This window comes from Embiotoca jacksoni, unplaced genomic scaffold, assembly GCF_022577435.1.
Source record: "Embiotoca jacksoni isolate LCO1_2020_lvr unplaced genomic scaffold, fEmbJac1.0.p SCAF_80, whole genome shotgun sequence".
Classification (NCBI taxonomy): Eukaryota; Metazoa; Chordata; class Actinopteri; family Embiotocidae; genus Embiotoca; species Embiotoca jacksoni.
This window is the reverse complement of record NW_027185437.1, coordinates 1,038,325-1,065,882: the sequence shown is the minus strand read 5'-3', so window position 1 is coordinate 1,065,882 and position 27,558 is coordinate 1,038,325. Positions and strand designations below refer to the sequence as shown.

The 27,558-nt window shown below is 38.6% G+C and overlaps 1 protein-coding gene across 1 annotated transcript; it reads left to right on the top strand.

The window, feature by feature from the left end:
• The first annotated feature begins 7,038 nt into the window (after positions 1 to 7,038).
• Positions 7,039 to 26,746, top strand: foxp3b (forkhead box P3b). The gene is made up of 11 exons (XM_069139249.1): positions 7,039 to 7,159; positions 14,490 to 14,579; positions 15,067 to 15,238; positions 15,444 to 15,536; positions 16,609 to 16,696; positions 16,953 to 17,021; positions 17,113 to 17,266; positions 22,774 to 22,850; positions 25,909 to 26,010; positions 26,119 to 26,240; positions 26,519 to 26,746. Exons 2-11 carry the CDS (start codon positions 14,501 to 14,503, stop codon positions 26,571 to 26,573), a joined length of 1,011 nt encoding a protein of 336 aa, XP_068995350.1. The 5' UTR covers positions 7,039 to 7,159; positions 14,490 to 14,500; the 3' UTR covers positions 26,574 to 26,746.
• Positions 26,747 to 27,558: the final 812 nt, after the last annotated feature.

Genomic DNA, 27,558 nt, shown 5'->3' with positions numbered 1-27,558 from the left:
GTACTGTATGTAATGTACTGTATGTACGTGTACTTTATATAAGTGAACTGTATGTAAGTGTACTGTATATAAATGTGCTTCATGTAAATGTCATATATGAAAGCGTACCATACGTGAGTGTACTGTATATAAGTGTACTGTATGAGAGTGCACTATATGTAAGTGTACTATAAGTGAGTGTACTGTATATAAGTATACTGTATGTTAGTTTACTGTATAAGTGTACTGTATGTAAGTGTACTGTATGTTAGTTTACTGTATGAGTGTACTGTCTGTAAGTGTACTGAATGTTGGTTTACTGTATGAGTGTACTGTATGTAAGTGTACTGAATGTCTAATATATGTAAGTGTACTATATGAGTGTACTGTATATAAGTGTACTGTATGTTAGTTTACTGTATAAGTGTACTGTATGTAAGTGTACTGTATGTTAGTTTACTGTATGAGTGTACTGTCTGTAAGTGTACTGAATGTTGGTTTACTGTATGAGTGTACTGTATGTAAGTGTACTGTATATAAGTGTACTATATGTAAGTGTACTGTATATAAATGTGCTTAATGTAAGTGTCATATATGAAAGCGTACTATACATGAGTGTACTGTATATAAGTGTACTATATGTGAGTGTACTATATGTAACTGTACTATAAGTGAGTGTACTGTATATAAGTGTACTGTATGTGAGTGTACTGTATGTGAGTGTACTGTATGTAAGTTAACTGTATGTGAGTGTACTGTATGTAAGTGTACTGTATATAAGTGTACAATATGTAAGTGTAATGTATATAAGTGTACTGTATATAAGTGCACTGTATGTAAGTGTACTATATATGTGTACTATATGTTAGTGTACTGTATGTGAGTGTACTGTATGTGAGTGTACTGTATGTAAGTTAACTGTATGTGAGTGTACTGTATGTAAGTGTACTGTATATAAGTGTACAATATGTAAGTGTAATGTATATAAGTGTACTGTATATAAGTGCACTGTATGTAAGTGTACTATATATGTGTACTATATGTTAGTGTACTGTATATAAGTGAAATGTATGTAAGTGCACTGTATGTAAGTGTACTATATGTTAGTGTATTGTATGTAAGTGTACTATATAAGTGTACTGTATATAAGTGTACTATATGTAATCCACCTCCTCCAGACCTCCTCCAGACCTCTTCCAGTCCTCCAGATTTATGTCAGTTTTAAATAACTAAAAACACTAGTTCACATAAAATAATGTTTATGTTCTTATTTTTTAATGTGCTCTAAAATTAATCCCATGGAGAGATTAATGAAATTATTTAAGATGTGAAAACAGTTTTAGGTTCATCAACCTGAAGATGTAATGTTTATAGTTTTTGTTATGAGGGTTTCCAGTGTTGCAGTGGAGGAAGGATATGGAGCAATAAATGTTTACAATCGTTTCTTCATTTAATTTAATTCTTTGTCACCACGAACGAGTGCTGGTGGAAACATCTGCGTCATATAAACAAGGTAAAGCAGAAAACGGGGACAATAATCAGTTGTGTTGTATCGTCCTGCATGATGTTAATGATTCATGTTTGCTGTTTCACTGATATCGATGTTTTTTCATCACCATTGAAACTTGTGGTGAGTCTTCAGAGGACTGAACATGAGTCAGTGTTTCACTTTGTGTTCAAAGGTAAGAATTTCATACATGACTTTGGTTCTTTGAATTAAAAGTTATTTACTAAAAGTACAAGATGTTTAAACTAAAAATGTAAAGAGCTGCTCAGAGAATAATTTAGCCTGAGAGTCACAAAGAGATGATTTACCTCCTTCATACCATCTCTACTTGTTGTTTCTATCAGATCGGATGAGCTTCTTTCAACTGAATATTTTGTGATACTTTCACCACATCTCATCATAACATCCTGAAACACCTCATCAGGTGATTAATAATAATATGTCAACATTTCTGAAGAAGACGGTGTGCTGCATGTTCTTCTGGCTGGGATGACCTTTTACTAACAGAGAGCGAGATTTTTACACCTGTGAGAATGTCAGGCTGCAGGTTACTGGGCTTCCCCCCGCTCATCGCTCAAAAAGTTTCCTCTTGAAAAACGCATCGCTGTAACATTTGAGGTTGTTGATACTGAAAATGACAAAGATGAGTTTACACAGAACAAACTCTCTGACTCCAGGAAATAATATTTCCGATGAGTTTAAACAATAACCACACTTCCTTGTTAAGAACAAACACTTTACAGTTCAAATGGTTTTATTAAAGTTTAACTCCAACAGACCTCCAGGTTTTATTAAAGTTTAACTCCAACAGACCTCCAGGTTTTATTCAAGTTTAACTCCAACAGACCTCCAGGTTTTATTCAAGTTTAACTCCAACAGACCTCCAGGTTTTATTCAAGTTTAACTCCAACAGACCTCCAGGTTTTATTCAAGTTTAACTCCAACAGACCTCCTGGTTTTATTCAAGTTTAACTCCAACAGACCTCCTGGTTTTATTCAAGTTTAACTCCAACAGAACTCCTGGTTTTAGTCTTTATTGAATTTTGTCCAGCGGCTCATCATCAGTGATCACAGAGACACATTAAGATATCATGAGAGCTGAGTAGGAAAAAAGCTGCTTCAGCAGCCTATGTGGAGGATATCACAGGTTAGCGACCAGCATCTGGGAAGATGCTGAAACATCTGGGAACACGGCGAAACATCTGAGAAGACGCTGAAACATGTGGAAACACTGGGAAACATCTGGAATCACGGCGAAACATCTGGGAACACAACAAAACATCTGAGAAGACGCTGAAACATCTGGGAACACAGTGAAACATCTGGGATCACGGTGAAACATCTGGGAACACGGCGAAACATCTGGGAACACAACGAAACATCTGAGAAGACGCTGAAACATCTGGGAACACAGTGACACATCTGGGAACACAGCAAACCATCTGAGAAGATGCTGAAACATCTGGGAACACACTGAAATATCTGGGAAGACGCTGAAACATCTGGGTACATGGCCAAACATCTGGGAACACGGCAAAACATTTGGGAGCACGGTGACATATCTAGGAACACGGTGAAAAATCTGGGAAATTGGCGAAAAATCTGGGAAGACGCTGAAACATCTTAGAACACACTGAAACATGTGGGTACATGGCAAAACATCTGCGAACAGAGCAGAACATCTGGAAAGACGGCAAAACATCTGGGAAGATGGTGACACATCAGGGAACACACTGAAAAATGTGGGAACACACTGAAACATCCTAGAACACGGCAAAACATTTGATTGTAATCATAAAGGTAGAGGAACCGTGTACATACTGTATATGACTGTATCATCTGCATTAACATGGAAACTGACAGAATTAAAATGTTTTCATTGATTCTATCTACATATGTCTACATAGTGTAGAAGTACACTATGTAAATGTTCATACTGTAGAAGTACACTATGTACATCTACAGTGTGGCACACGTGTTCCATAAATGACTAAAGTGAGTCCCCCCCCCTTTCCGCGGACTGAATCAGCTGACTCGGCCCTCACATCAACACCTCTGAGAAGGAAGCAGTGAATCACTGCCGATATGATTCTCAGTCTGAGTGTTCCGGAGCCTCGTCAGCAGAAGGTTCACCTCTCATCCCGCATGTTGTGGAACCAGAGAATACAGTCATCCTCACACTCTTCATATTCACACGAGAACTGAACCGAGAGGCGTTGGCTCGGCTGCTTGCTGTGTTTCAGTCTGTGGATTTCTGAGATACCTGCAACACTGATGTTCAACAGCTGGAGGTCAGACTGATTCTTCAGTGTCTGATGATAACACTAATAATAAAACAAATGACTTTAAAAACTACAGATTCAACGTGAAGACACTAGAAAACCTGTGGAGGAAACTTGTGACTTGAACACAAAGGACCATCTGTCTTATAGAAGATCTTTGATCTATCACATTGTAAAGAATCAGATGAAGAGTTTCTGAATCCTTTTAGCAGCTTCAGTTTTCTGGTTCCTGTCTTTACAATCGCAGTGGACCGAGACTAGGACAGGTCCAGAACCAGGACCAGGACCAGGACTGAGACCTAGGACCAGGTCCAGGTCCAGGAGAAGGACCAGGTCCAGATCCAGATCCAGGTCCAGGAGAAGGACCAGGATCAGGAGGAGATCAGGAGGAGATCAGGAGGAGATCTGGAGGTTTGTCAGGATTCATAAAGAACTTTATTTAAAACAACTTCTTGTCTAGAAAATTTAATTCATGGAAACACAAACCTGAAATTCGGCAGGAGTTCTGCTGTTGTTCCACTTTGACTGATATTTGGTCCAGCAGCTCCTCTCAGGCTCTCAGAGTTAAATCACAGACAGAATAAGATGATAAGAGTTGTTTTAAAGTTGTCCATCATCTCCATGCAGTTCATTTCAACTGGACCTCCTCTTGAAGATTAAAGATGGAGCATATTAAATGTGTACAAACTCATCCAGTCCTTTTAACAACCACAATTCTAACAAATATTACTCCTGAAATTTAATACATGTTTAGAGAAAAACACATTTCATATCCAGCTGCAGGTCAGTGGAAGAAGTTGCAGATGTCACTGAACTCAACAAGCTGAGAGGAGTTTAAATCTGAAGTGGTTGCTCAATAACTTGTAGTTGAACGTCTATATTATACAAAATGTGTTTGGTTCTGTCCTTGTGATCAGCCTTCGTAGGTTCTGGATTTTGTTCTGTCTGTCTCACACAATTAATACAAATATGAGAGGAAGTCAAAACTGAAAGTGTTTTACATAAAGTACATTTAGCATCATGTTTCCCTCCAAACTGTTTCTATAGATGAGTCAATAAGTCGTGAACATAAAGCTCCAGTACTTGATGTTTCTCTCTGAATAGTATTAAATATTAATGTTTCATCTTAAACCTGATGTTCAATCTTTAATAAATACTTTAAAACCTTCTGTTGGTCCAGTTTCAACATTATATGATTTAACAAACAGAACCGGAGTCACCAGTTCAGCTGCAGAACAGCTGGAACTCATTGCTCAGTCTGAAGATGATGTTTAATGTTACAGACTGAAGTTCAACCTGCTGCACAAAAATGTTTTCAACTCATACAAACACACTGACAGTATAATCCGTATGATATGTGTATATGTACACACACCTTCCTGATCACTTCAGGTGTTCTTCAGACTTTGAACACAAAACTGCTGACGAGTTTTCCCAGACAACACTTTTTATTATCTGTTTATAATATTTCATTCATGCTTCTAAGATTAAAAAAAACTTGTTTAATTTGGTTTGTGTAAAAGTGTGTGATCATGTGACCTGTGATGGAGGTTGTATACATATACACTGTGTGCACAATTATTAGGCAAGTTGTATTTTTGAGGATTCATTTTTATTATTGAGCAACTACAGGGTTCTCAGTCAATCCAGAATGTTAATAAACATCAAACTTGAATATTTAAGAAAGTAAAAGTGAGGTGTTGGCTTTCTCAGGAGAATATCTGTGTGCACAATTATTGGGCAACTATTAGTGTGCAGAATTATTATGTAACTAAATGAAAAATGAAAATTTTCCCATCTCCCTTGTTTATTTCCATCTGTTAAAGTGAGAATAATAAACAAACAACTCAAAATGTACAAATAAACATTTCTGACATTTAAAAAAAAAAAAAAATCAGTGACCAATATAGCCGCCCTTCTTTTCAATAACAGTAATAATCCTTCCATTCATGGATTCTGTCAGTTTCTTGATCTGTTGATCAACTGTTTGTTCAGCAGCAACCACAACCTCCCAGACTCTGTTCAGAGAGGTTCCTGTTCTCCTTCAGCAGAAACCTCCTGTTTAAGAAGGAACTACAAGTTCTCAACAGGGTTTAGGTCCGGTGAGGAAGGAGGCCATGTCATTATTCTTTCATCTTGAAGGCCTTTACTGGCGAGCCACGCAGTGGAATACTTCCATGGATGTGATGGAGCATCGTCCTGCATAAAGATCATGGTCTTCTTGAAAGATGCAGACTTTCTCCTGAACCACTGCCTGAAGAAAGTGTCTTCTAAAAACTGGCAGCAGGTTTCGGAGGTGATTTTGAGTCCATCTTCAACCCAAAAAGGTCCAATTAGCTCATATTTAATAATAGCAGCCCATACCAGTACCCCACCTCCACCTGGCTGGCGTCTGAGTGGAAGTGGAGCTCTGTGTCCGTTACTGAGATATGAGAACAAAAAGGCCTTAACTAGATTCCATGTCCAGAGTTGCATGCAACTTGTCCCTGAGTTCAGACTTGGCACCCACTTCTTGTTCATGTGGATTTAAACACACTCAAGTGTTCATGATTGGGAGCTTCGTGCCACTCGTACTTAGAAGAAATTCGTACCCCTGGTACCTTAACAGGAGCTCGGTGCCCCTGGTACCCTAACAGGAGCTCGGTGTCCCTGGTACCCTAACAGGAGCTCGGTGTCCCTGGTACCCTAACAGGAGCTCGGTGTCCCTGGTACCCTAACAGGAGCTCGGTGTCCCTGGTACCCTAACAGGAGCTCGGTGTCCCTGGTACCCTAACAGGAGCTCGGTGCCCCTGGTACCCTAACAGGAGCTCGGTGTCCCTGGTACCCTAACAGGAGCTCGGTGCCCCTTGTACCCTAACAGGAGCTCGGTGTCCCTGGTACTCCAGCAATGACCAAGGTATTTTTTTGTATGTTGTAAAAATAGGAGAGCAAAAGCCTGTTTTAATGTCAGTCTCTAGGTGAGTTGTGATTTGCTGAGGAGTTTCTGCTGTCGGTATAAATACTGTAGCTCACCGCTCCATTGTGGCCTCTTTGTCTCAGACTGGCAGCAGGTGAGTGATGAATGAGAATCTTTTTATTCTGACGACAGAACATCAACACCACAAACTGTTAAACAACATTTAAAAAAATGATTTGTTAAACATCTAAATTAAATTTATAACCGCAGCACACATGATACATGCTTCACATTTTATTGTGAAATAAAGCCGCTCTCTTTCTATTTCATTTTTATTTCACTGTTTTCTTGTGTTTCCAGATTTTTATTCTTCAGAGTGACGTCTGTGTTCTTGAAGTTTCATATTTCCTGTGGAATAACTCCCCCTCAGAGGCTTTTCACAGTTTCTCCCTCGAAGAACCTGAAAGAGGAAGACTGAGGCGAGCCGGAGCGACGGTAAGAACCATCTCACCACACTTCATATCGTCTAACGGGGCTGCACACACCAATATACACTTTAAAAATATCTGCAGAGACATCAGAGCAGTTGGTGACGGTCCGGACATTTCAAACCATCAGCAAGTTGTCAGAAGAAACCTCGAAGCTCTCGGAGGGTTCAGCAGGCCGTTTGGTGCTGCTGATCTTTACATTCTTCAGACGGTCGTCGAGGACTCTCTGAACACCTCAAATAAATGTAACACTTCAAATAAAGAATATTTAAATATTTAAAGAATTTAGATAAAATCTCAGCTGCAGATATCAACCAGTCAATTTTAAAAATGTTCATATCTATTCCCTAAAATGATAAAACTTTTCTAAAATCAGCTGATGTGGATCTACAAACTCGGTTCAGGGAAATTAAAGTTTTTATTCATGTGCAAGATGACTAATATATATATATATATTAATATAATATAAAATATAATATATAAAAAATATAATATAAATATATATATATATATGTGTGCGTAAATATATGATAAGGAGAGGTGTTGGGGTCGTGTTTGGTTGTGGTTCCTTGGTTCTACGTCAAACTGTAATGAATTTAGGAGATCCCATTAAATACAAAATTAAATCTATTTTATTCTGCTGCTTTAATTGAAACTCACCCACCAAATAATTTTTCGGATGTATTAATATTAATATTAATATTAATATTAATATTAATATTAATATTAATATTAATATTATATCAGTTTAATTTCCTCCAGCTGCAGCATCAGGCTCTTCGTTTATAATATATATGTCTGTGTGGTTCTCAACATGTGGTTCAGAGCCCTCAGATGGATCCATGAGAATATTATGAAGTCTGTTCATCATTTAACTAAATGTTAAACTAAATGTTAAATCTTCATTTGATGGTGAAGTGACAGACTCATGCAGTGAAGACATTCAGATTAACTTAAATTCAGTTTCATATCACGTATGTATTTATTAGATTACATGGTTTTAAACAGTGAAAGAAAACATTTTGATATTAATATCTTGGTATCAATCTCTGAAATCGGTTCAGTTGTGTTGAAAGACACAAAGTTCTGGCTTGTCAAATTATTTGTGATATTTATGAGCTGCAGCTTCATATATTCATGTGGAACACATTATATACACATATACAGTAGAGTTCTGAAGAACTCTGGTTCTCCTTCTCTGGTTCCTCGGTTCTCTCTGGAACAGATCAACTTTAAGGTTTAACGTCTTGTTCTTCTACTGTGAAGATGAAATGCCCACACACACACACACACACACACACACACACACACACACACACACACACACACACACACACACATAGACACACACACACACACACACACACACACACACACACACACACACACACACAGACACACAGACACACACACACACACACACACACATACACACACAGACACACACACACAAACAAACACACACACTTACACACAGAAACACACAGACACACACACACACACACACACACACACACACACACACAGACACACACACACACACACAGACACACACACTTACACACAGAAACACACAGACACACACATGCACACACACAGAGACACACACACACACAAACAAACAAACACACACACTTACACACACACTTACACACACTTACACAAACACACACACACACACACACACACACACACACACACACACACACACACACACACACACACACACACACACACAGTGCCTCCATGCACCTCATGACTCAGACGTTCCCATCAGTATTTAGAGTCCCACTCAGAGCAGAGAAGACGTTGACATGTTCACATCTGTCATGTAGATGAGGAAGATGAGGTAAATGTGAAAACATGACGGACCTCAGATCAGATGGATACAGAGATATGTATGTGTCGTTGCCATAGTAACAAGATGAAGCTGCAACCGGTTCAGCTTCAGTCCACAGAAACCTTTTGTTTGATCCGGAGTGTTTTGATGATGAACAGGAAGCAGGTTTAGAGCCTTAGAGCCGTTCATGAATCAGGAGAAGAATGAGGCCTGTTGTTTGGGGGGAGTCACTGCATGAGGACGTTCAGTTTTTAACATCAGTCTGAAAACAAAACATCCAGATGAGCTGCAAGGAGAGCTTTTACCTGCTTACACCAGTTTATTATTTTCTTGGATCAACTTGAACTCAGCTACACTGAGCTGGAACAATGCAACGAGGAGTGTTTCAGTGAACTTCAGCTCAGACCAGGTTGAACTGCAGCTGATGGAGGGTTGTTTTCAAACCTTTAGTGTTCAGAGACACATGAACAGATCCAAAACCCCTGAAACAGGTTTGGTAGATATTCTACGTATTTAATCCCACTTACATAAATAATTAAAACAAGCTTCTGATTGAGTTAATGATATAAACATAAAGCTGACTCTTGTCTATTCAACTGGAAGTGAATCAGTCAGTTGGAGCGTCATGATGCAGCAGCCGATATCAGACATGAAATATAAAAGACCATCAGGTTGACTACCAATAAATTGTAATTAAATGACACGTACAGAGGAAACAATCGAAAACTGTTTTCTTCTCCTCATCTGGTTCAGTAATCCAGCAGCTGTGAGACCACAGAGTGACTCTGTGTCATCTACAAACTAAAGGTTAAAACAGATTACACACAGTAGCTGAGTTCATTTAATTCATGATTGGAAAGTAGATTATTCACACTCAAAGCTCCAGATGCAGTTTATTTATTAACACCACAACATCAGTTTATTTTTTAAAGCAGCAACATCAGTTTATTTATTAACACAACATCAGTTTATTTATTAAACCAACATCATTTATTTATTAACACCACAACATTACTTTATTTATTGACACACAATATCAGTTTATTTTTTAAAACAGCAACATCAGTTTATTTATCAATGCACAAAGGTTTATTTATTAACACCACATCAGTTTATTTTTTTAAAACAGCAACATCAGTTTATTTATTAACAACATCAGTCTGTTTATTAACACCACATACGTTTATTTATCAATACAACATCAGTTTATTTATTAACACCACAACATCAGTTTATTTATCAACACACAAAGGTTTATTTATTAACAACATCAGTCTGTTTATTTACACCACATACATGTATTTATTAACACACATCACTTTATTTATTAACACCACATCACTTTATTTATTAATATCACTTTATTTATTAACACAATATCAGTTTATTTATTAACACCACATCAGTTTATTTATTAACACACAACATCAGTGATGTTTGCAGCACTTTCCTCTTCAGCAGCGTTGTTAATAAATGAGTTGCATCGGGAGCTTTAAGTGTGAATAATTGACTTCTGTTCGCTCCTCAACGTGGGTTCAGCTCCTCATTTCACTGTATTGATGAGTGTTCTTTGTCCACTTTGATATTTAATTAATATCAGTGTTTATATGATGCAGGTAGTAGTTTTCTATCATTGAACCTCTTCCTTCACTGGGCAGCGGTTCTCATAATACCAGTGGAGAGTTATATATAATATTAGTTCCCTCTTCACAGCTGTTTAACATCATCATGGTGGAGGCCGACTGTAACACCATAAATTCAGAGATCAGAGTCTGAACCTCCAGACCAGTCTGTCAGGTTGCTCCTGGTTAAAGTCTGGATGGTGTCGGTCTGCTGGTTCTTCACTCAACTGACAACATGCTGCAGCACAGAGGATTTAAAGGAGGTGAGGAGTTGATCTGATTGGCTGATTGAAGTCAGCTGTGACACACCTTCTAATTATCTACTCCTCTTAATTACTGTGTCGCAGTGCGCCAGAGATCATCACGTACTGAATGATAAAGATGGTAAAGATGTCAAGCTACATCTGAACCACTCAAAGATATTCTGTGTTTTTTCTGCCTGATGTAGTTTGCCAGACTTTGAAACAGATAAATGAACTATGCATTTGATGGTTATGATATCCTGCTGTGATGTAAAACACTGTTAACAAATATAATTTAAAAAAGAAGATAAATATTAAGTCCCTCCGTTGTAGACATGTGCAGCAAAAGAGAAAGTGTCATCGTAGATGTAATGTTTGTCTCAGGACCCGTCAGAAGTCGAGTTGAGGACCTTTACCTGACAAGTTAATGATGTCATGCTCTATCCAATTTAATTTAAAATCTTCATTTTTCTTATGGTTGTTGGATGTTCTTAGCAGTGCAGGAAATAAAATATTCATAAATTATCTCCTGAAATGTAGGTGAGTTTATTATTGACCTGAAACAGGTGTGAAAAGTTCTCATAGGTTAGGAACCGAAGAGTCCTGAAGGAAACAGCTGGAGGATCAGAGGAAGGCAGAGACCTAAACATTTATATTTCTATCCTGAGAGTCTGAACTGAAACAGTGACTTTAATACAAACTGCCTCACGGTGATGTAACAGCATTAACCAGGTTTATTATGAGATGACATCATGATGTAACAACAGTTCTGTCGTGTTCTGCTGATAACCAGAGAGGTTGTTGTGATGATCACGTTTCTCTGTTGCAGTGATCTCATGCTCTCATCTCGTGATCTCTTCAGAGAAACTTTAGAGAGTCAGCAGACTTCCTTTTCCTCGTTTTATTTGACGTGTTGATCTGCAGCGATGGCTCTGAAGGCTGAGACCATAAAACTTCTGAAAGACATGATTATTAATACAGACAGGAGAGCTGCAGCCGATTAACATAAAGCACACACCATCTTCACACAAAGATGGATTATTTCTGTACTGATGACATCACATTGGTCTGAATCAGATTTGATTTGATAATTGAGTGATTGATTGATTGATTGATTGATTGATTGATTGATTGATTGATTACTGAGGATATGCTATAATATATGTATAAATAAAATCCAGCAGACTGCATAAAATATGCATAAAATATAAACAGCAATGTTTGTTGAATCGGTTTACTTGTGTTTATTATTATGTAGATTATTATGAATATGATAAATTGAAATTTGTTACTTTAATGAAATAAAAAAAACTTACTGAATTGCACATTGTTATTAATTAATATCATTTTTTCAAGTTCAATTTAAAATCTTCATTTGCACTTCATATATTATATAATGTAATGTAACTAGTTTTCTTTGAACACCTTGAACTCTTGTTTGATCTGAAGATTACAGTTTCTCCTGATTTATTTTAAGAATGGATGTGACTGATGTGAGTGATTTCAGATCTGGAGTTTGAATAGTAAACCCACACATTGATAGTAGTACCAGTATGAGGCATCTGCAACTTTCCACACTGTAATGTGGCTGATCTCTGAATCCAAACAGGAAATACAGACAGATGTTGACTCACAGAAACAAACCAAATGTCAGGCATCACATCAGAGAGAGAAGCTCTGAATCTCTTCTGAGTAGCATCGACGCGAGAAAGAAAGACGAAGCCACAAACATGGCTGCTCTCACTTTCTACCCAATTCCTGTTCTGTGGGTGTTAATCTGCATGAGACACTCGGTGTCTGCTGTCAGGTTTGTTGTGATGCACGCTTCCCTACGGCCTGAAGGAGACTCTGATATGACAGAGACGTGAGAGAGAGAAAGCGCTCTGATGTTTGAGTCATAGACAACTCAGAATATTTCATTAGAGTCTCTGAGGACTTCATGACTAAACAACTCTGACCACAGCAGCACGTTTTTAAAATAAGAAACTGAAGCCAAGATGGAGGAGACGTCACCTGTTAAACACTTGAATATTAAATATCGAAGGTTTGATTTCATACTGAAGTGAAAATGACTGATTTAAGAAGCTTTAAGAAGTTATTAAACTGATCAACAACAAAATATAGAATAAGAAGGTCCAGATAACATCTGGAAAAATAATGTATGTGTGAGAAGTGGAAGAAGAATTCAGGATACTTTATAAACAGGATAGTTGGGAAACACTTCCAGGTCACTTTAAAACACAGCTGGAGGAGGTCAGGGTGGATGGACGGTTATTAATGTACAGACCGGCTCTGACCGAATGTACCATTTTCAGAGAAATACCATAATTTAAAACTGAAATACACCAAACAATGTTTATTATTATTATTGAAGTTTCTGCTCTTTAGCATCTTTCTATTACTGTTGATCCGGTCTTCCACAGACTTCAACTCCTGATCCATTTAAATCACTAACTGTGTCTTCTACTGAATATATTGTGGAGTCATCAGCATCCATTGAAATTCAGCCTGTTTTCATATGAGTGAAAGATCTTTAGTGAAAACTGTAAGAGGAGTTTAGACTCAGTGGGTGCAGGTGACGTGTTGGTGTGCAGCACAAAAGTAGAGCAGCTTCAGAGATGCTATCAGTGTGTGTGTGGGTGTGTGGTGTGTGTGCATGCATGCATGTGTGCGCATGCATGTGTGCGTGTGCGCATGCATGTGTGCGCATGCGTGTGTTGTGTGCGTGTGTATGGTTGCACCTGTGAACAACCACAGCCTCTCTCTGAGTCAGCCCGCTGCAGGAAAACCTTCACATTTAATGTTTTCAACCACTTTCATGTTTCCATGGCTACAGTGAATGCTGGATTCTGATTGGTTGGTGTGTGTGTGGGGGTTATTTTCAGATACGTACACAGTGTGTTCAAAGATGAAGGGTCCCAATAGATAGAGTGAATTGTGTTGCAGAGCAAGAAGCTGCACAGCTGTGATGATTGTGGAATATTTCTGAGCAGAACCTTCCTGCAGGCCGACCGGGTCGGGTTGGGTCGGGTCAGGTCGGGTCGGGAACATCTGACCCGTTCAACCGTTCTTCATGTGACTTCATTTTGATGCAGTTTGTCCCACCCGATACACACAACCCCGCTTCCTAAAAAGTAGTGGTGCCATGTAAAATGTTAATAAAAACAGAACGCAACGATTTGCAAATCCCATAAACTCATATTTAATTATAAACATATCAAATGTTGAAAATGAGAAATTTCATTGTTTTATGAAAAATATCTGCTCATTTTTTATTTGATGGCAGCAACACATCTCTAAAAAGTTGTGACAGCATCAACAAAAGATGGAAAAGTTATGTAAAGATGATAAACACCTGGAGGAACATCTGTTCATCGCTGCAGATTAAAACTCTCCGAAAGAAGAAACCAGATAGAAACGTGATCAGAAACACGTCTGGACCGAAATCTATGAAGATGGAATAAAAGAACAAAACAAAATCTGTTTCAACATTTGATATGTTATCTTTAATCAATTTATAATTAAATATGAGTTTATGAGATTTAAAAATCACTGCATTTTGTTTTTATTTACATTTTACACAGCGTCACTAATTTTAGGAGACGATGTTAGTTGACGTGTTTTTCCCTCCAGTGTTGATCAAGATGGACGAAGTGAGAACGAAGCAGCAGCGACCTTCAGTCCTCTGGAAGGTCACACAAGCAGAGTCCAGGAGACAAAACGGTACGCTGACACACAACACACACAACACCACACAACACAACACACACAACACACAACACACAACACACACAACACACAACACACACAACACACACACAACACCACACAACACAACACACACAACACACAACACACACAACACACACACAACACCACACACAACACACACAAAACCACACAACACACACAACACCACACACAACACACACACAACACCACACACCACAACACACACAGAACACAACACACACACACACACACACACACACACACACACACACACACACAACACCACACAACACACAAAACCACACAACACACACAACACCACACAACACACACAACACCACACACACACACACACACACACACACACACACACACACACACACACACACACACACACACACACACACACACACACACACAACACACAGCACAACGCACACACAGGATTTAAACCTCCATCACTTCCATCTGCCACCAGTTCATCCAGAGAGTAGAGCAGCCCGCTCCACCTGTAAAGAGGAGGAGGATGGAGGAAATCTTCCTCAGCCGTCTCCTCCATCCAGGGTGTCCTCTCCCAGACCGAGCCGTCCCCTCCTCCCCGTGAGGACAGATGGTCTTCACGCGTCCATCGAGGCCCGACTTCATGATGGGTGACTGTCTCACACGATGAATTAGAAACTATCCTCACAGCCTCAGTCAGCTGTGAGTCTCTATCAATGGAGTGTCATTTTTTGATGTGATTTAATCTGGAGATGAATCGCAACATTGGAAATAATCCAGACCAGATGTGGAACACATCAAGCTGTCTGTATGTTTCAATGTCCTCATGTCTCTGAGACGTTTGTGTGTCTGCAGCATCTCTGATTGGTCGAGGGTTCTGTTCGTCAGCGGGCTGTGTCGCTGGCCCGGCTGTAACGCCGTGACCGAAGACTTCTCTGCTTTCTTAAAGTGAGTACCATCACTTCCTGTCCACTGAAGGCTTTATTGATCGAACCCAATCAAAACCTTGTGAATCTGAATGGAATCGATTTGGTAAATCGGTGGAGACACTGAGGACACCATGACGACAACGTAGTCCCTGGGTGGAGGGTGGAGGGGAGAAGATGGAGGATGGATGATGGATGAAGGAGGGTGGAGGGTGGATGAAGGAGGGTGGAGGATGGAAGGTGGAGGGGTCCTTCAAACCTCCACCCTCCTTCTGCCACCCTCCATCCCTCCATCCTTCAACCCTCCACCCTCCTTCCTCCATCCTGCATTCCTCCATCCTCCACCCTCCACCCTCCATCCCTCCAACCTCCATCCTCCATCCTCCAACCCTTCATCCTCCAACCCTCCATCCTGTATCCCTCCATCCTCCATCCTCCTCTCTCCACCATCCATCCCTCCACCCTCCATCCTCCTTCCTCAACCCTCCACCATACTCCATCGTCTTTCCTCCTTCTTCCTTCATCTTTCCTCCTTCCTCCATTCTCCATCCCTCCTACCCTCCACCCTCCCTCCACCCTCCTTCCTCCTTCCTCCACACTCCCTCCACCCTCCTTCCTCCATCCTGCATCCCTCCATCCTCCAACCCTCCATCCTCCACCTTCCACCCTCCATCCTCACCTCACTGTGAACACGATCCCGAGATACTGAAACTCCTTTGCTGGTTCAGGAACCTCGTCCCCACGTGGAGGGAAACATCCACCAGGTTCCAGCAGAGCACCACGGCCTCAGATCTGTTGACTCTCATCCCAGCCACTTCACACTGGACTGCAAACCGCCCCAGTGCATGCTGGGAGTCTGAAGAGGCCAACAGGATCACATCATCTGCAAACAGCAGATTTGACATAAACTGAATTGTATTAGTAGGTTCATACTTTTAAGGACATCAGGACTTTTAATGAGTTAATGTTGTGGTCAGAGTAAAGACCCAGCAGGGAAACAGAACTAGAACCAGAACTGTTCTCAACATAGTAGAACTTCTCACTGAACTGTTTCAAGTAAACCTAAAAAAAATTGTTAACCTTTGATCTTGCAGACACCTCCACTCTGAACACGGACATGGAGACAGGAGCATCGCTCAGTGGAGGGTCCAGCAGGACATCGTCCAGTACATGGAGACCCAGGTGAGTCCTGGAGGGTCCAATTCGGTACCTGGAGACTCAGGTGAGTCCTTGAGGGTCCAGTTCGGTACCTGGAGACTCAGGTGAGTCCTGGTGGGTCCAGTTCGGTACCTGGAGACTCAGGTGAGTCCTGGTGGGTCCAGTTTGGTACCTGGAGACTCAGGTGAGTCCCACAGCTGCTGTCCAGGTGAATCTGTAACTAATGACTGAGCTGTGGAACTTTTATACAATTTGATGTCAGTTTTATGCTTTTGTTCAGCTCATTCTGGAGAAACAGAAACTGGTTGCGATGCAGCTTCATCTCTCCGACCGTAAATACTCTGATCTGGTAGGTTCTTCATTTCACTCTTCATTTCTTCCTTCTTTGGTATTTTCCCTGAAGATAATATGTTCATGTTCATCTCCATCACTGCATGCAGAAAGCAGCTCCTCAGTGGCCACACGGACTTCCTGTGTTCCTGGCACTGCCTGCGGCAACCGATGGAGACAGAGTGCAACAATGGAGCATCAAACATCTGGAGGAGTGGAGCCAACACAGCTACAGAGCTGCTGGTTCTGCTCATCTTCTGCCAGGTAACACTGGACATTAACGCACTGACGCAGCAACATCTTTATTGTTTATATGAACCATCACATCATAAAGAAGAACATCCTCAGAAGCAGAACATCTTCAGAACCACATCATCCTCAGAACCTTCTCCTGTGGAACCAGCTCCAGTTTTGGTTCACGAGGCAGACCCCAACTCTACTTTTAACATTCACACTTCCTCCATGATAAAGTTTATACAACCCTGTTGTGGTCATGTTTACCACTGTGCTCCATCAGCTCTTCTTTTAACAACACTCTGGAAACATTTTGGAACTGAGGAGACCAGTTTGTGGAGTTTTGAAAGTGAAATGTGGTCCCATTCTTGCCTGATAGAGGATTTCAGCTGCTCAACAGTTCAGGGTCTCCTTTGTTGTATTGTTCATGTCCTGATGCTCCAGATGTTTTCAATGGGTGACAGGTCTGGACTGTAGGAGGCCAGTTTATCAGCGGACTCTTCTACTAGAGAACCATGCTGTTGGAATACGTGCAGAATGTGGTTGGACGTTGTTCTGCTGAAATAAACAAGACCTTCCCTGAAAGAGACGTTGTCTGGATGGCAGCATATGTTGCTCCAAAACCTGAATATATCATTCAGCATTAATGCTTCCTTCCAGATGTTCAAGCTACCCATGCCATGTGCATTAATGCATCCCTGTACCATCACAGATGCTGGCTTTAGAACTGAGCTGATAACAAGCTGGATGGTCCCTCTCCTCTTTAACCTGGAGGATGCAGCATCCATGATTTTCAAACAGAATCTCAGATTGTGATCCATCAGACCTCAGGACAGTTTTCCACTTCACCTCAGTCCATCTTCAATGATCTCAGTCCAGAGAAGGCGGCGGTGTTTCTGGATCATGTTTCTATCTGGTTCTCTTAACAGATGTTTTCCACCTTTGAGTCTGGTTCTGTTGGAGGTCTAATCCAATTAAAAGGGAGTTTTTCGTACCAGCTGTGGCTCATGTTGAATTGTTGTGTTGTTTATTTGTTGAATTGTTGTGTGTTGAATTGTTGCACGGTTTAATTGTTGTGTTGTTTTCTTGTTGTGTTGTTTAGTTGTTGAATTGTTTTCTTGTTGAGTTGTTTATTTGTTGAATTGTTGTGTTGAATTGTTGCATGGTTTAATTGTTGTGTTGTTTTCTTGTTGTGTGGTTTATTTGTTGAATTGTTGTGTTGTTTAGTTGTTGAATTGTTTAGTTGTTTAGTTGTTATGTTGTTTAGTTGTTGAATTGTTGTGTTGTTTAGTTGTTGAATTTTTGTGTTGTTGTGTTTTTTAAGTTGTGGAATTGTTGTTTTGTTTAGTTGTTAAATTGTTGTGTTGTTTAGTTTTTTAACAGCTGTGTGGTTGAGTTATTGAATTGTTGTGTTGTTTAGTTGTTCTGTTGTTGTGTTGTTTGGTTGTTGAATTGTTGCATTGTTTAGTTGTTAAAATGTTGTGTTTAGTTGTTGAATTGTTGTGTTGTTTAGTTGTGGTGTTGTAATGTTTAGTTGTTGAATTGTTGTGTTATTTATTTGTTGTGTTGTTGTGTTGCTTAGTTGTTGAATTGTTGTGTTGTTCAGTTGTTGAATTGTTGTGTTGTTTAGTTGTAATTTAGTTTATTTGTTGAATTGTTTTGTTGTTTATTTGTTGAATTGTTTTGTTGTTTAGTTGTTGTGTTGTTTAGTTGTTTAGTTGTTGAAATGTTGTTTAGTTGTTGAATTGTGTTGTTTAGTTGTGGTGTTGTAATGTTTAGTTGTTGAATTGTTGTGTTGTTGTGCATCACTATGATGGACTGATTTTTTTTTTTCCAACACTGTTTACTTTGTACATACCACTGGCCTCATATTGTGAATTAAATGTGTAAATGTCATACTTTTTGTGTTGTTTAGTTGTTGAATTGTTGTGTTGTTTATCTGTTGTGTTGTTGTGTTGCTTAGTTGTTGAATTGTTGTGTTGCTTAGTTGTAATTTAGTTTAGTTGTTGAATTGTTGTGTTGTTTAGTTGTAATTTAGTTTATTTGTTGAATTGTTGTGTTGTTGAGTTGTTTATTTGTTGAATTGTTGTGTTGTTTAGTTGTAATTTAGTTTAATTGTTGAATTGTTGCGTTGTTGATTTGTAATTTAGTTTATTTGTTGAATTGTTTTCTTGTTGAGTTGTTTATTTGTTAAATTGTTGTGTGTTGAATTGTTGCATGGTTTAATTGTTGTGTTGTTTTCTTGTTTTCTTGTTTTCTTGTTGTGTTGTTTAGTTGTTGAATTGTTTTGTTGTTTAATTGTTGAATTGTTGTTATGTTTAGTTGTTGTGTTGTAGTATTCTTTGGTTGTGGAATTGTTGTGCTTTTTAGTTGTTGAATTGTTGTGTTTAGTTGTTGTGTTGGAATGTCGTAATGTTGTTGAATTGTTGTGTTGCTTAGTTGTTAAATTGTTGTGTTGTTTAGTTGTAATTTAGTTTAGTTGTTGAATTGTAGTGTTGTTTAGTTGGTGTGTTGTAGTATTCTTTAGTTGTGGAATTGTTGTGTTGTGTTGTTTAGTTGTTGAATTGTTGTATTTAGTTGTTGTGTTGTAATGTCGTAATGTTGTGGAATTGTTGTTGTTTAGTTGTTGAAATGTTGTGTTTTTTTGAGTTGTGGAATTGTTGTTTGGTTTAGTTTTTTTAACAGCTGTGTGGTTGAGTTATTGAATTGTGTTGTTTATTTGTTGTGTTGTTGTGTTGTTTATTTGTTGAATTGTTGTGTGTTGAATTGTTGCATGGTTTAATTGTTGTGTTGTTTTCTTGTTTTCTTGTTGTGTTGTTTAGTTGTTGAATTGTTTTCTTGTTGCGTTGTTTAGTTGTTGAATTGTTGTGTTGTTTAGTTGTAATGTTGTTTAGTTGTTGAATTGTTGTGTATTTTAGTTGTGTTGTCTAGTTGTTGTGTTGTTGTATTCTTTAGTTGTGGAATTGTTGTGCTGTTTAGTTGTTGTGTTGTAATATCGTAATGTTGTTGCATTGTTGTGTTGTTTATTTGTTGTGTTGTTGTGTTGCTTAGTTGTTGAATTGTTGTGTTGTTTAGTTGTTGAATTGTTGTGTTGTTTAGTTGTAATTTAGTTTAGTTGTTGAATTGTAGTGTTGTTTAGTTGATGTGTTGTTTTGTTTAGTTGTTGTGTTGTAATGTTCTTGAATTGTTGTGTTTAGTTGTTGTGTTGTTGTGTTTAGTTGTTGTGTTGTAGTATTCTTTAGTTGTGGAATTGTTGTGCTGTTTAGTTGTTGAATTGTTGTGTTGTTTAGTTGTAATGTTGTTTAGTTGTTGAATTGTTGTGTATTTTAGTTGTGTTGTCTAGTTGTTGTGTTGTTGTATTCTTTAGTTGTGGAATTGTTGTGCTGTTTAGTTGTTGTGTTGTAATATCGTAATGTTGTTGCATTGTTGTGTTGTTTATTTGTTGTGTTGTTGTGTTGCTTAGTTGTTGAATTGTTGTGTTGTTTAGTTGTTGAATTGTTGTGTTGTTTAGTTGTAATTTAGTTTAGTTGTTGAATTGTAGTGTTGTTTAGTTGATGTGTTGTTTTGTTTAGTTGTTGTGTTGTAATGTTCTTGAATTGTTGTGTTTAGTTGTTGTGTTGTAGTATTCTTTAGTTGTGGAATTGTTGTGCTGTTTAGTTGTTGAATTGTTGTGTTGTTTGATTGTTGAATTGTTGTTATGTTTAGATTTTGTGTTATAATGTCGTAATGTTGTTGAATTGTTGTGTTGTTTAGTTGTTGAATAGCTATGTTGTTTAGTTGTTGAATTGTTGTGTATTTTAGTTGTTGTGTTGTAGTATTCTTCAGTTGTGGAATTGTTGTGCTGTTTAGTCGTTGAATTGTTGTGTTGTTTAATTGTTGAATTGTTGAATTGTTGTTATGTTTAGTTGTGTTGTAGTATTCTTTAGTTGTGGAATTGTTGTGCTTTTTAGTTGTTGAATTGTTGTGTTGTTTAGTCGTAGAATTTGTGTGTTGTTTAGTTGTAATTTAATTTAGTTGTTGAATTGTAGTGTTGTTTAGTTGTTGTGTTGTAATGTCGTAATGTTGTTGAATTGTTGTGTTGTTTAGTTGTTGAATTGTTGTGTTGTTAGTCGTAGAATTTGTGTGTTGTTTAGTTGTAATTTAATTTAGTTGTTGAATTGTAGTGTTGTTTAGTTGTTGTGTTGTTTTGTTTAGTTGTTGTGTTGTAATGTCGTAATGTTGTTGCATTTTTGTGTTGTTTATTTGTTGTGTTGTTGTGTTGCTTAGTTGTTGAATTGTTGTGTTGTTTAGTTGTAATTTAGTTTAGTTGTTGAATTGTAGTGTTGTTTAGTTGATGTGTTGTTTTGTTTAGTTGTTGTGTTTTAATGTTGTTGAACTGTCGTGTTTAGTCATTGTGTTGTAGTATTCTTTAGTTGTTGAATTGTTGTGTTATTTATTTGTTGTGTTGTTTAGTTGTTGTGTTGTTTAGTTGTTGAAATGTGTTTAGTTGTTGAATTTTTGTGTTGTTTAGTTGTTGAATTGTTTTGTTGTTAAGTTGATGAATTGTTGCGTATTTTAGTTGTTGCGTTGTAATCTTGTAGAATTGTTGTGTTGTTTAGTTGTTGAATTGTTGCATTGTTTAGTTGTAATGTTGTTTAGTTGTTGAATTGTTGTGTATTTTAGTTGTTGTGTTGTTTAGTTGTTGTGTTGTAGTATTCTTTAGTCGTGGAATTGTTGTGCTGTTTAGTTGTTGGATTGTTGTGTTGTTTAATTGTTGAATTGTTGTTATGTTTAGTTGTTGTGTTGTAGTATTCTTTAGTTGTGGAATTGTTGTGCTTTTTAGTTGTTGAATTGTTGTGTATTTTAGTTGTTGCATTGTAATTTTGTAGAATTGTTGTGTTGTTTAGTTGTTCTGTTGTTTAGTTGTTGTGTTGTAGCATTCTTTAGTTGTGGAATTGTTGTGCTGTTTAGTTGTTGAATTGTTGTATTTAGTTGTTGTGTTATAATGTAATAATGTTGTAGAATTGTTGTGCTGTTTAGTTGTTGAAATGTTGTGTTGTTTAGTTGTTGAATAGCTGTATTGTTGAATTGTTGTGTTGTACTGTTGTTGTGTTGTACTGTTGTTTAGTTGTTTAGTTGTAGTACTTTTTAGTTGTAGTGTTGTTGAATTGTTTTGTTGTTGTGTTGTTTATTTATTGAATTGTTTTGTTATTTTGTTTAGTTGTTGTGTTGTTTAGTTATTAAATTGTTGTGTTTTTGAGTTGTGGAATTGTTGTGTTGTTTAATTGTTGAATTGTTGAGTTGTTGTGGTGTTTAGTTTTTGAATTGTTGTTTTGTTTAGTTGTTGAATTGTTGTGTTGTTGTTTTGTTCCTCTTTTTATTGTTGTGTTGTTGTGTTCCTCTCTTTATTGTTGTGTAGTTGTGTTCCTCTCTTTGTTGTTGTGCAGTGTCAACCTCTCCATATAGCATACCTTCCCTGAGGTGTTTGCAGACAGCTGCATACATACATGATGCAGATCCTCCATGTTTGATGACAGTGTAATCTTCTGTTTTTTCAGATCTGGGTCCAAGTATTGACTGTTACAAGTTAAACAACATCAGACCTCCGTACACCTATGCCTTCCTGATAAGATGGGTGAGTTTGTTCAGCCAGGTTCAGTCATCGGTGAAGTCTGAAAGCTTTGACTGTCACTGGTGCCACCAGAAATCAATTCACTCTTTCAAACTTTTATACACTGCACTATTATACACTCTTCTGCACTGTTTCACACTCGTTGACACTCTTTTAAACTCTTCCACTTTCTTTTACACTTTCACACTTTCTTCCACTCTTCCACTCTCTTTCAAGCTCTTTTACACTCTCCTACACTCTTTCACACTGTTTCACACTCTTTAAGACTCTTTCACACTTATTTACATCCTTCCACACTGATGAAAAACTCTTTCTGTCACAACATGTGGCGTAAGCCAACCCAAATGCAGGACGGACAACAGCAGGACTTCAGGTAAGGATATTTATTTCCCAAAACACAGGATATCAGGCCGGCTGGGCTGTATGGTTCCCCTTGAACCGAAACAGCACATCAGGCAGGATCGACTGTGTGGCGCCTGTGGACTGACACAGGATCACAACAAGATCACAGGATCACAACAAGATCACAGGATCACAAGATCACAACCAGATCACAGGATCACAACAAGATCACAACCAGATCACAACAAGATCACACGATCACAACAAGATCACAACCAGATCACAGGATCACAACAGGATCACATGATCACAACCAGATCACAACAAGATCACAACAAGATCACAGGATCACAACAAGATCACATGATCACAACAATACCACAACAAAATCACAGGATCACAACAATATCACAACAAGATCACAGGATCACAACAGGATCACAGATCACAACAAGATCACAGGATCACAACAAGATCACAGGACCACAACAAGATCACAGGATCACAACAGGATGACAACAAGATTACAGGATCACAGGATCACAACAAGATCACAGGATCACAACAAAATCACAGGATCACAACAAGATCACAGGATCACAAGATCACAACAAGATCACAGGATCGCAACAAGATCACAAGATCACAATAGGATCACAACAAGATAACAACAAGATCACAGGATTACATGATCACAACAATATCACAGGATCACAAGATCACAACAATATCACAGGATCACAACAAGATCACAACAAGATCACAGGATCACAACAAGATCACAAGACCACAACAAGATCACAGGATCACAACAGGATCACAAGATCACAAGATCACAACCAGATCACAGGATCACAACAAGATCACAACAAGATCACAATAGGATCACAACAATATAACAACAAGATCACAGGATTACATGATCACAACAAGATCACAACAAGATCACAGGATCACAACAAGATCACAACAAGATCACAACAAGATCACAGGATCACAACAAGATAACAACAAGATCACAGGATCACATGATCACAAGACGATCACAACAAGATCACAACAAGATCAGAGGATCACAACAAGATCACAACAAGATCACAACAAGATCACAGGATCACAACAGGATCACAGGATTACAACAAGATCACAGGATCACAGGATCACAACAAGATAACAACAAGATCACAGGATCACATGATCACAACAAGATCACAGGATCACAATAACCGGAATTTTAAACATATGCAAACTGACTTATATCACTGCAGAGTAGAACCAGGTGAGGTTAGTGGATGGACTGACACGCAGGTGGAGTGCAGGACCGTGGTTCATATACTTCCAGGTGGTGACTACTGGAACCAGAGACAGCTGTGCAAACCTGATCAGGTGATAGTGGGAGATGCCTGGAGGTGAGCAGTGAACAAGTCCACGCCCTCCAGACACAGACCAACACAAGAACACATGACAGACAAAAGAGACACAGGCAGGAAATCCTGACACTTTCACACTCTTTTACACTGTTTCACACCCTTTCACACTCTTTTACACTCTTTCACTCTCTTTTACACTCGTTTACACTCTTTCACACTGTTCCTCACCCTTTTACATGGTTTCACACTCTTTTACAAAGTTTAACACAGTTTCACACTTTTTTAAACTGTTTCACACTCTTTTACAGAAACAACCATCAAAAATTCATCTTTGCAGCTCCTTATTTTTCAACGTATTTAAATAAATTCATAACTCTGTGGATACAGCATGTTCGTACAATAATGATTAAAGTTGTGGAAAAGGACTAAATGTAAAGTAGAATCTATCAATTCCACAAAAAGTAAACATGCAGGAACAAAAATCTACATTCAGTACCATAGAAATACTGATGGACTTTCCCCCAGTCTCCTTTATATTGACAAAATGATTTACTGAAACATCTGTATCTACACTAGTACTGAAAACTTTCAATAATAGAAGAAATGTTTACATGTTCTCTTCTCTCAATCTCTGGATGATGGGGGACACAGAGAATATGCTGATGTTGACCTTTATTCTTTGTCTTACTTCCCTCATCGTCTTTCCATGAACAACAACATGGTTTGTTACAGCAGCTCAGATTTCATCACAAATTGCTTTTTTTTGTCTTGCTCTTCCTCACCTCCTCCTCTTCCTCCACCTGCACCACCTCTTACAATGACTCACTCTTCCTGTGTCTCTCCGATAGCTTCTGTCAACAGCCTTTACACTCTGAACCGGCTTATATTGGTTCAGTCACATCATTTGCAATACGTGTTATCAATTTTGAGTCATTGTGTTTAAGCTCTGACACTTGTGCTTTAATTGTGTTCAGTTTTTGCTACCTGTGGTCACTATTATGCATTACAAGTACATCACAGTGAAAAACATGTTTTAGTGAGTGAGAATGTGTTTAGAGTTTTGCAAAAAGAGTCAGTGAGATCTGTTAACTGTCTTTAACTTTGTGAATATTGTTTACGGTTTTGCCAAAAGAGTGTGTGACTCAATTAATGTGTTCAGGCTGCTGAGTGTTTGGTTCAGAGAACGTTGTTCAGTGTTTTAGTGATTCAGAAAAACTGTAATACTGTGATTGTGAGACAGGTGTATATGAATCCCACAGCTCAACACCAGGTTCACAAACAGATTCAGACTGTGTTCTCTAAACTAATGTGTTGGATGTTGTCTTCACGTTGTGTCTAACCGTCTGAAGTCGATCCTGGAGTCTCCGGACAAACAGCGCACCCTGAACGAGATCTACAACTGGTTCACCACCATGTTCTTCTACTTCAGACACAACACGGCTACCTGGAAGGTTTGAACTCCGACACGTTAATATCACACACAGGTTAACTTAAATCATCAAATTTTCACCTCGCTGCCATGCCAGTATAATGTTCCTGTACCTGTATCTTCCACCCAGAATGCAGTGCGTCACAACCTCAGCCTTCACAAGTGTTTTGTGCGAGTGGAGGGAGGAAAAGGAGCTGTGTGGACGGTGGATGAGAGAGAGTACCAGAGGAGGAAGGGACAGAAATACCACAGGTACAAACACACCTGCTGTCCAACATGGAGACACGTATTGAATTATGTCTCTTTATTCAACGTCCCCAACAGTCAGAGGAGGGCTGGTGGGAGGAGACACTCAGGTTTATTTTGAAGGGACAGAGAAAAGGAAGGAGGGAGGACAGGAAAGACACAGATGGAGGAGAGGGAGATGTGGAGGACGTAGACAATAAATCAGATTTTAACTTCATCTAATTCTACTCACATCACATAAAACGGTGTGTAGTATGAGCTCAGTGAGTTGTGTGTGTTTTCAGGGACGGCCCTGTGAAGTGGCTCTCGTCCTCTCACTACTGTCCCGAGGACGCCTGAACAGACGGACAGACAGCACTGAGACGTCCTTCTGTCCTCAGACAGCCAGACACAGAGCTGCAGTGAAGACATGAACAACCTGTTGATGTTTTATTACGTTTTATCTACCGATGACGTGATGAAGGTCTTTGTATCAAACCTCACAGCTGTTTTTAAAGCCACTAATTGCAAAATAAAATGTTACAAAATAAAAGAAGAGAACGGCTGTGGATGTTTTCTCATCTTTGTCATCTTTTAGGAGGTCAGAGGTCAGACGTCTGATGGCTTTGGACAGGATTTGAACCTCCTCCTACCTTCTCTCTCTTCCCTTTTTCCTTCCCTCTCTTCCCTCCTTCTCCCACCTTTTTCCCCTTCTTCCCTGTCTTTTACGGATGATTGTTCCCCAGCTTTTCACATCATCCTACACCATCCTTCTGTACGCTCAACACAGAACATGTTTTTACATCTTTCATGAAAACAAAGTGAAAACAGGTCAGAAACCTCCTCCACACTCAGACTGTTCCTTCTCTACAACAATAACTCATATCAGGTTTTAAAGACAGATGTATGTTGTTCAATGACACACGAGAAGTTCTGACTCACAACACCTACAACGACAGAGAAGGTGCTGATCAGGTAAACAGTGCATTCAATTTGAGAAGCAGATTTATCAGGGACTATTTCTGGAGGCGGAATGATACAGTCTTTAAAGGAACACAACAGTGTGTGTAGAACAGTCCAAATCAACAACAAGCGTGTAGAACAGTCCAAATAAACTACAGCGTATTTATGGTAACTATATTCAATTTTATCCACGAGTCATCTGAGGAAACTTTACACAGAGACCTTAAAACATTGAATACCTAAATGTTACTTTATTTTATTATCTTTATTAATAGTTTAATATTATTTTATCATTATTATTTAAATATGTTTAATCGTTAATATTTGTATAACTATTGTTGTACTTTATTGTGACAGTTGAAACCCCGGGCCAACAGGTGGC

Coding starts and splice junctions, on each gene's coding strand:
- foxp3b (XM_069139249.1), top strand. CDS start 14,501: ATGGACGAAGTGAGAACGAAGCAGCAGCGACCTTCAGTCCTCTGGAAG. Junction 14,580..15,066: donor AGAGTCCAGGAGACAAAACG/GTACGCTGACAC, acceptor ATCTGCCACCAG/TTCATCCAGAGAGTAGAGCA. Junction 17,022..17,112: donor ACCGTAAATACTCTGATCTG/GTAGGTTCTTCA, acceptor CACTGCATGCAG/AAAGCAGCTCCTCAGTGGCC.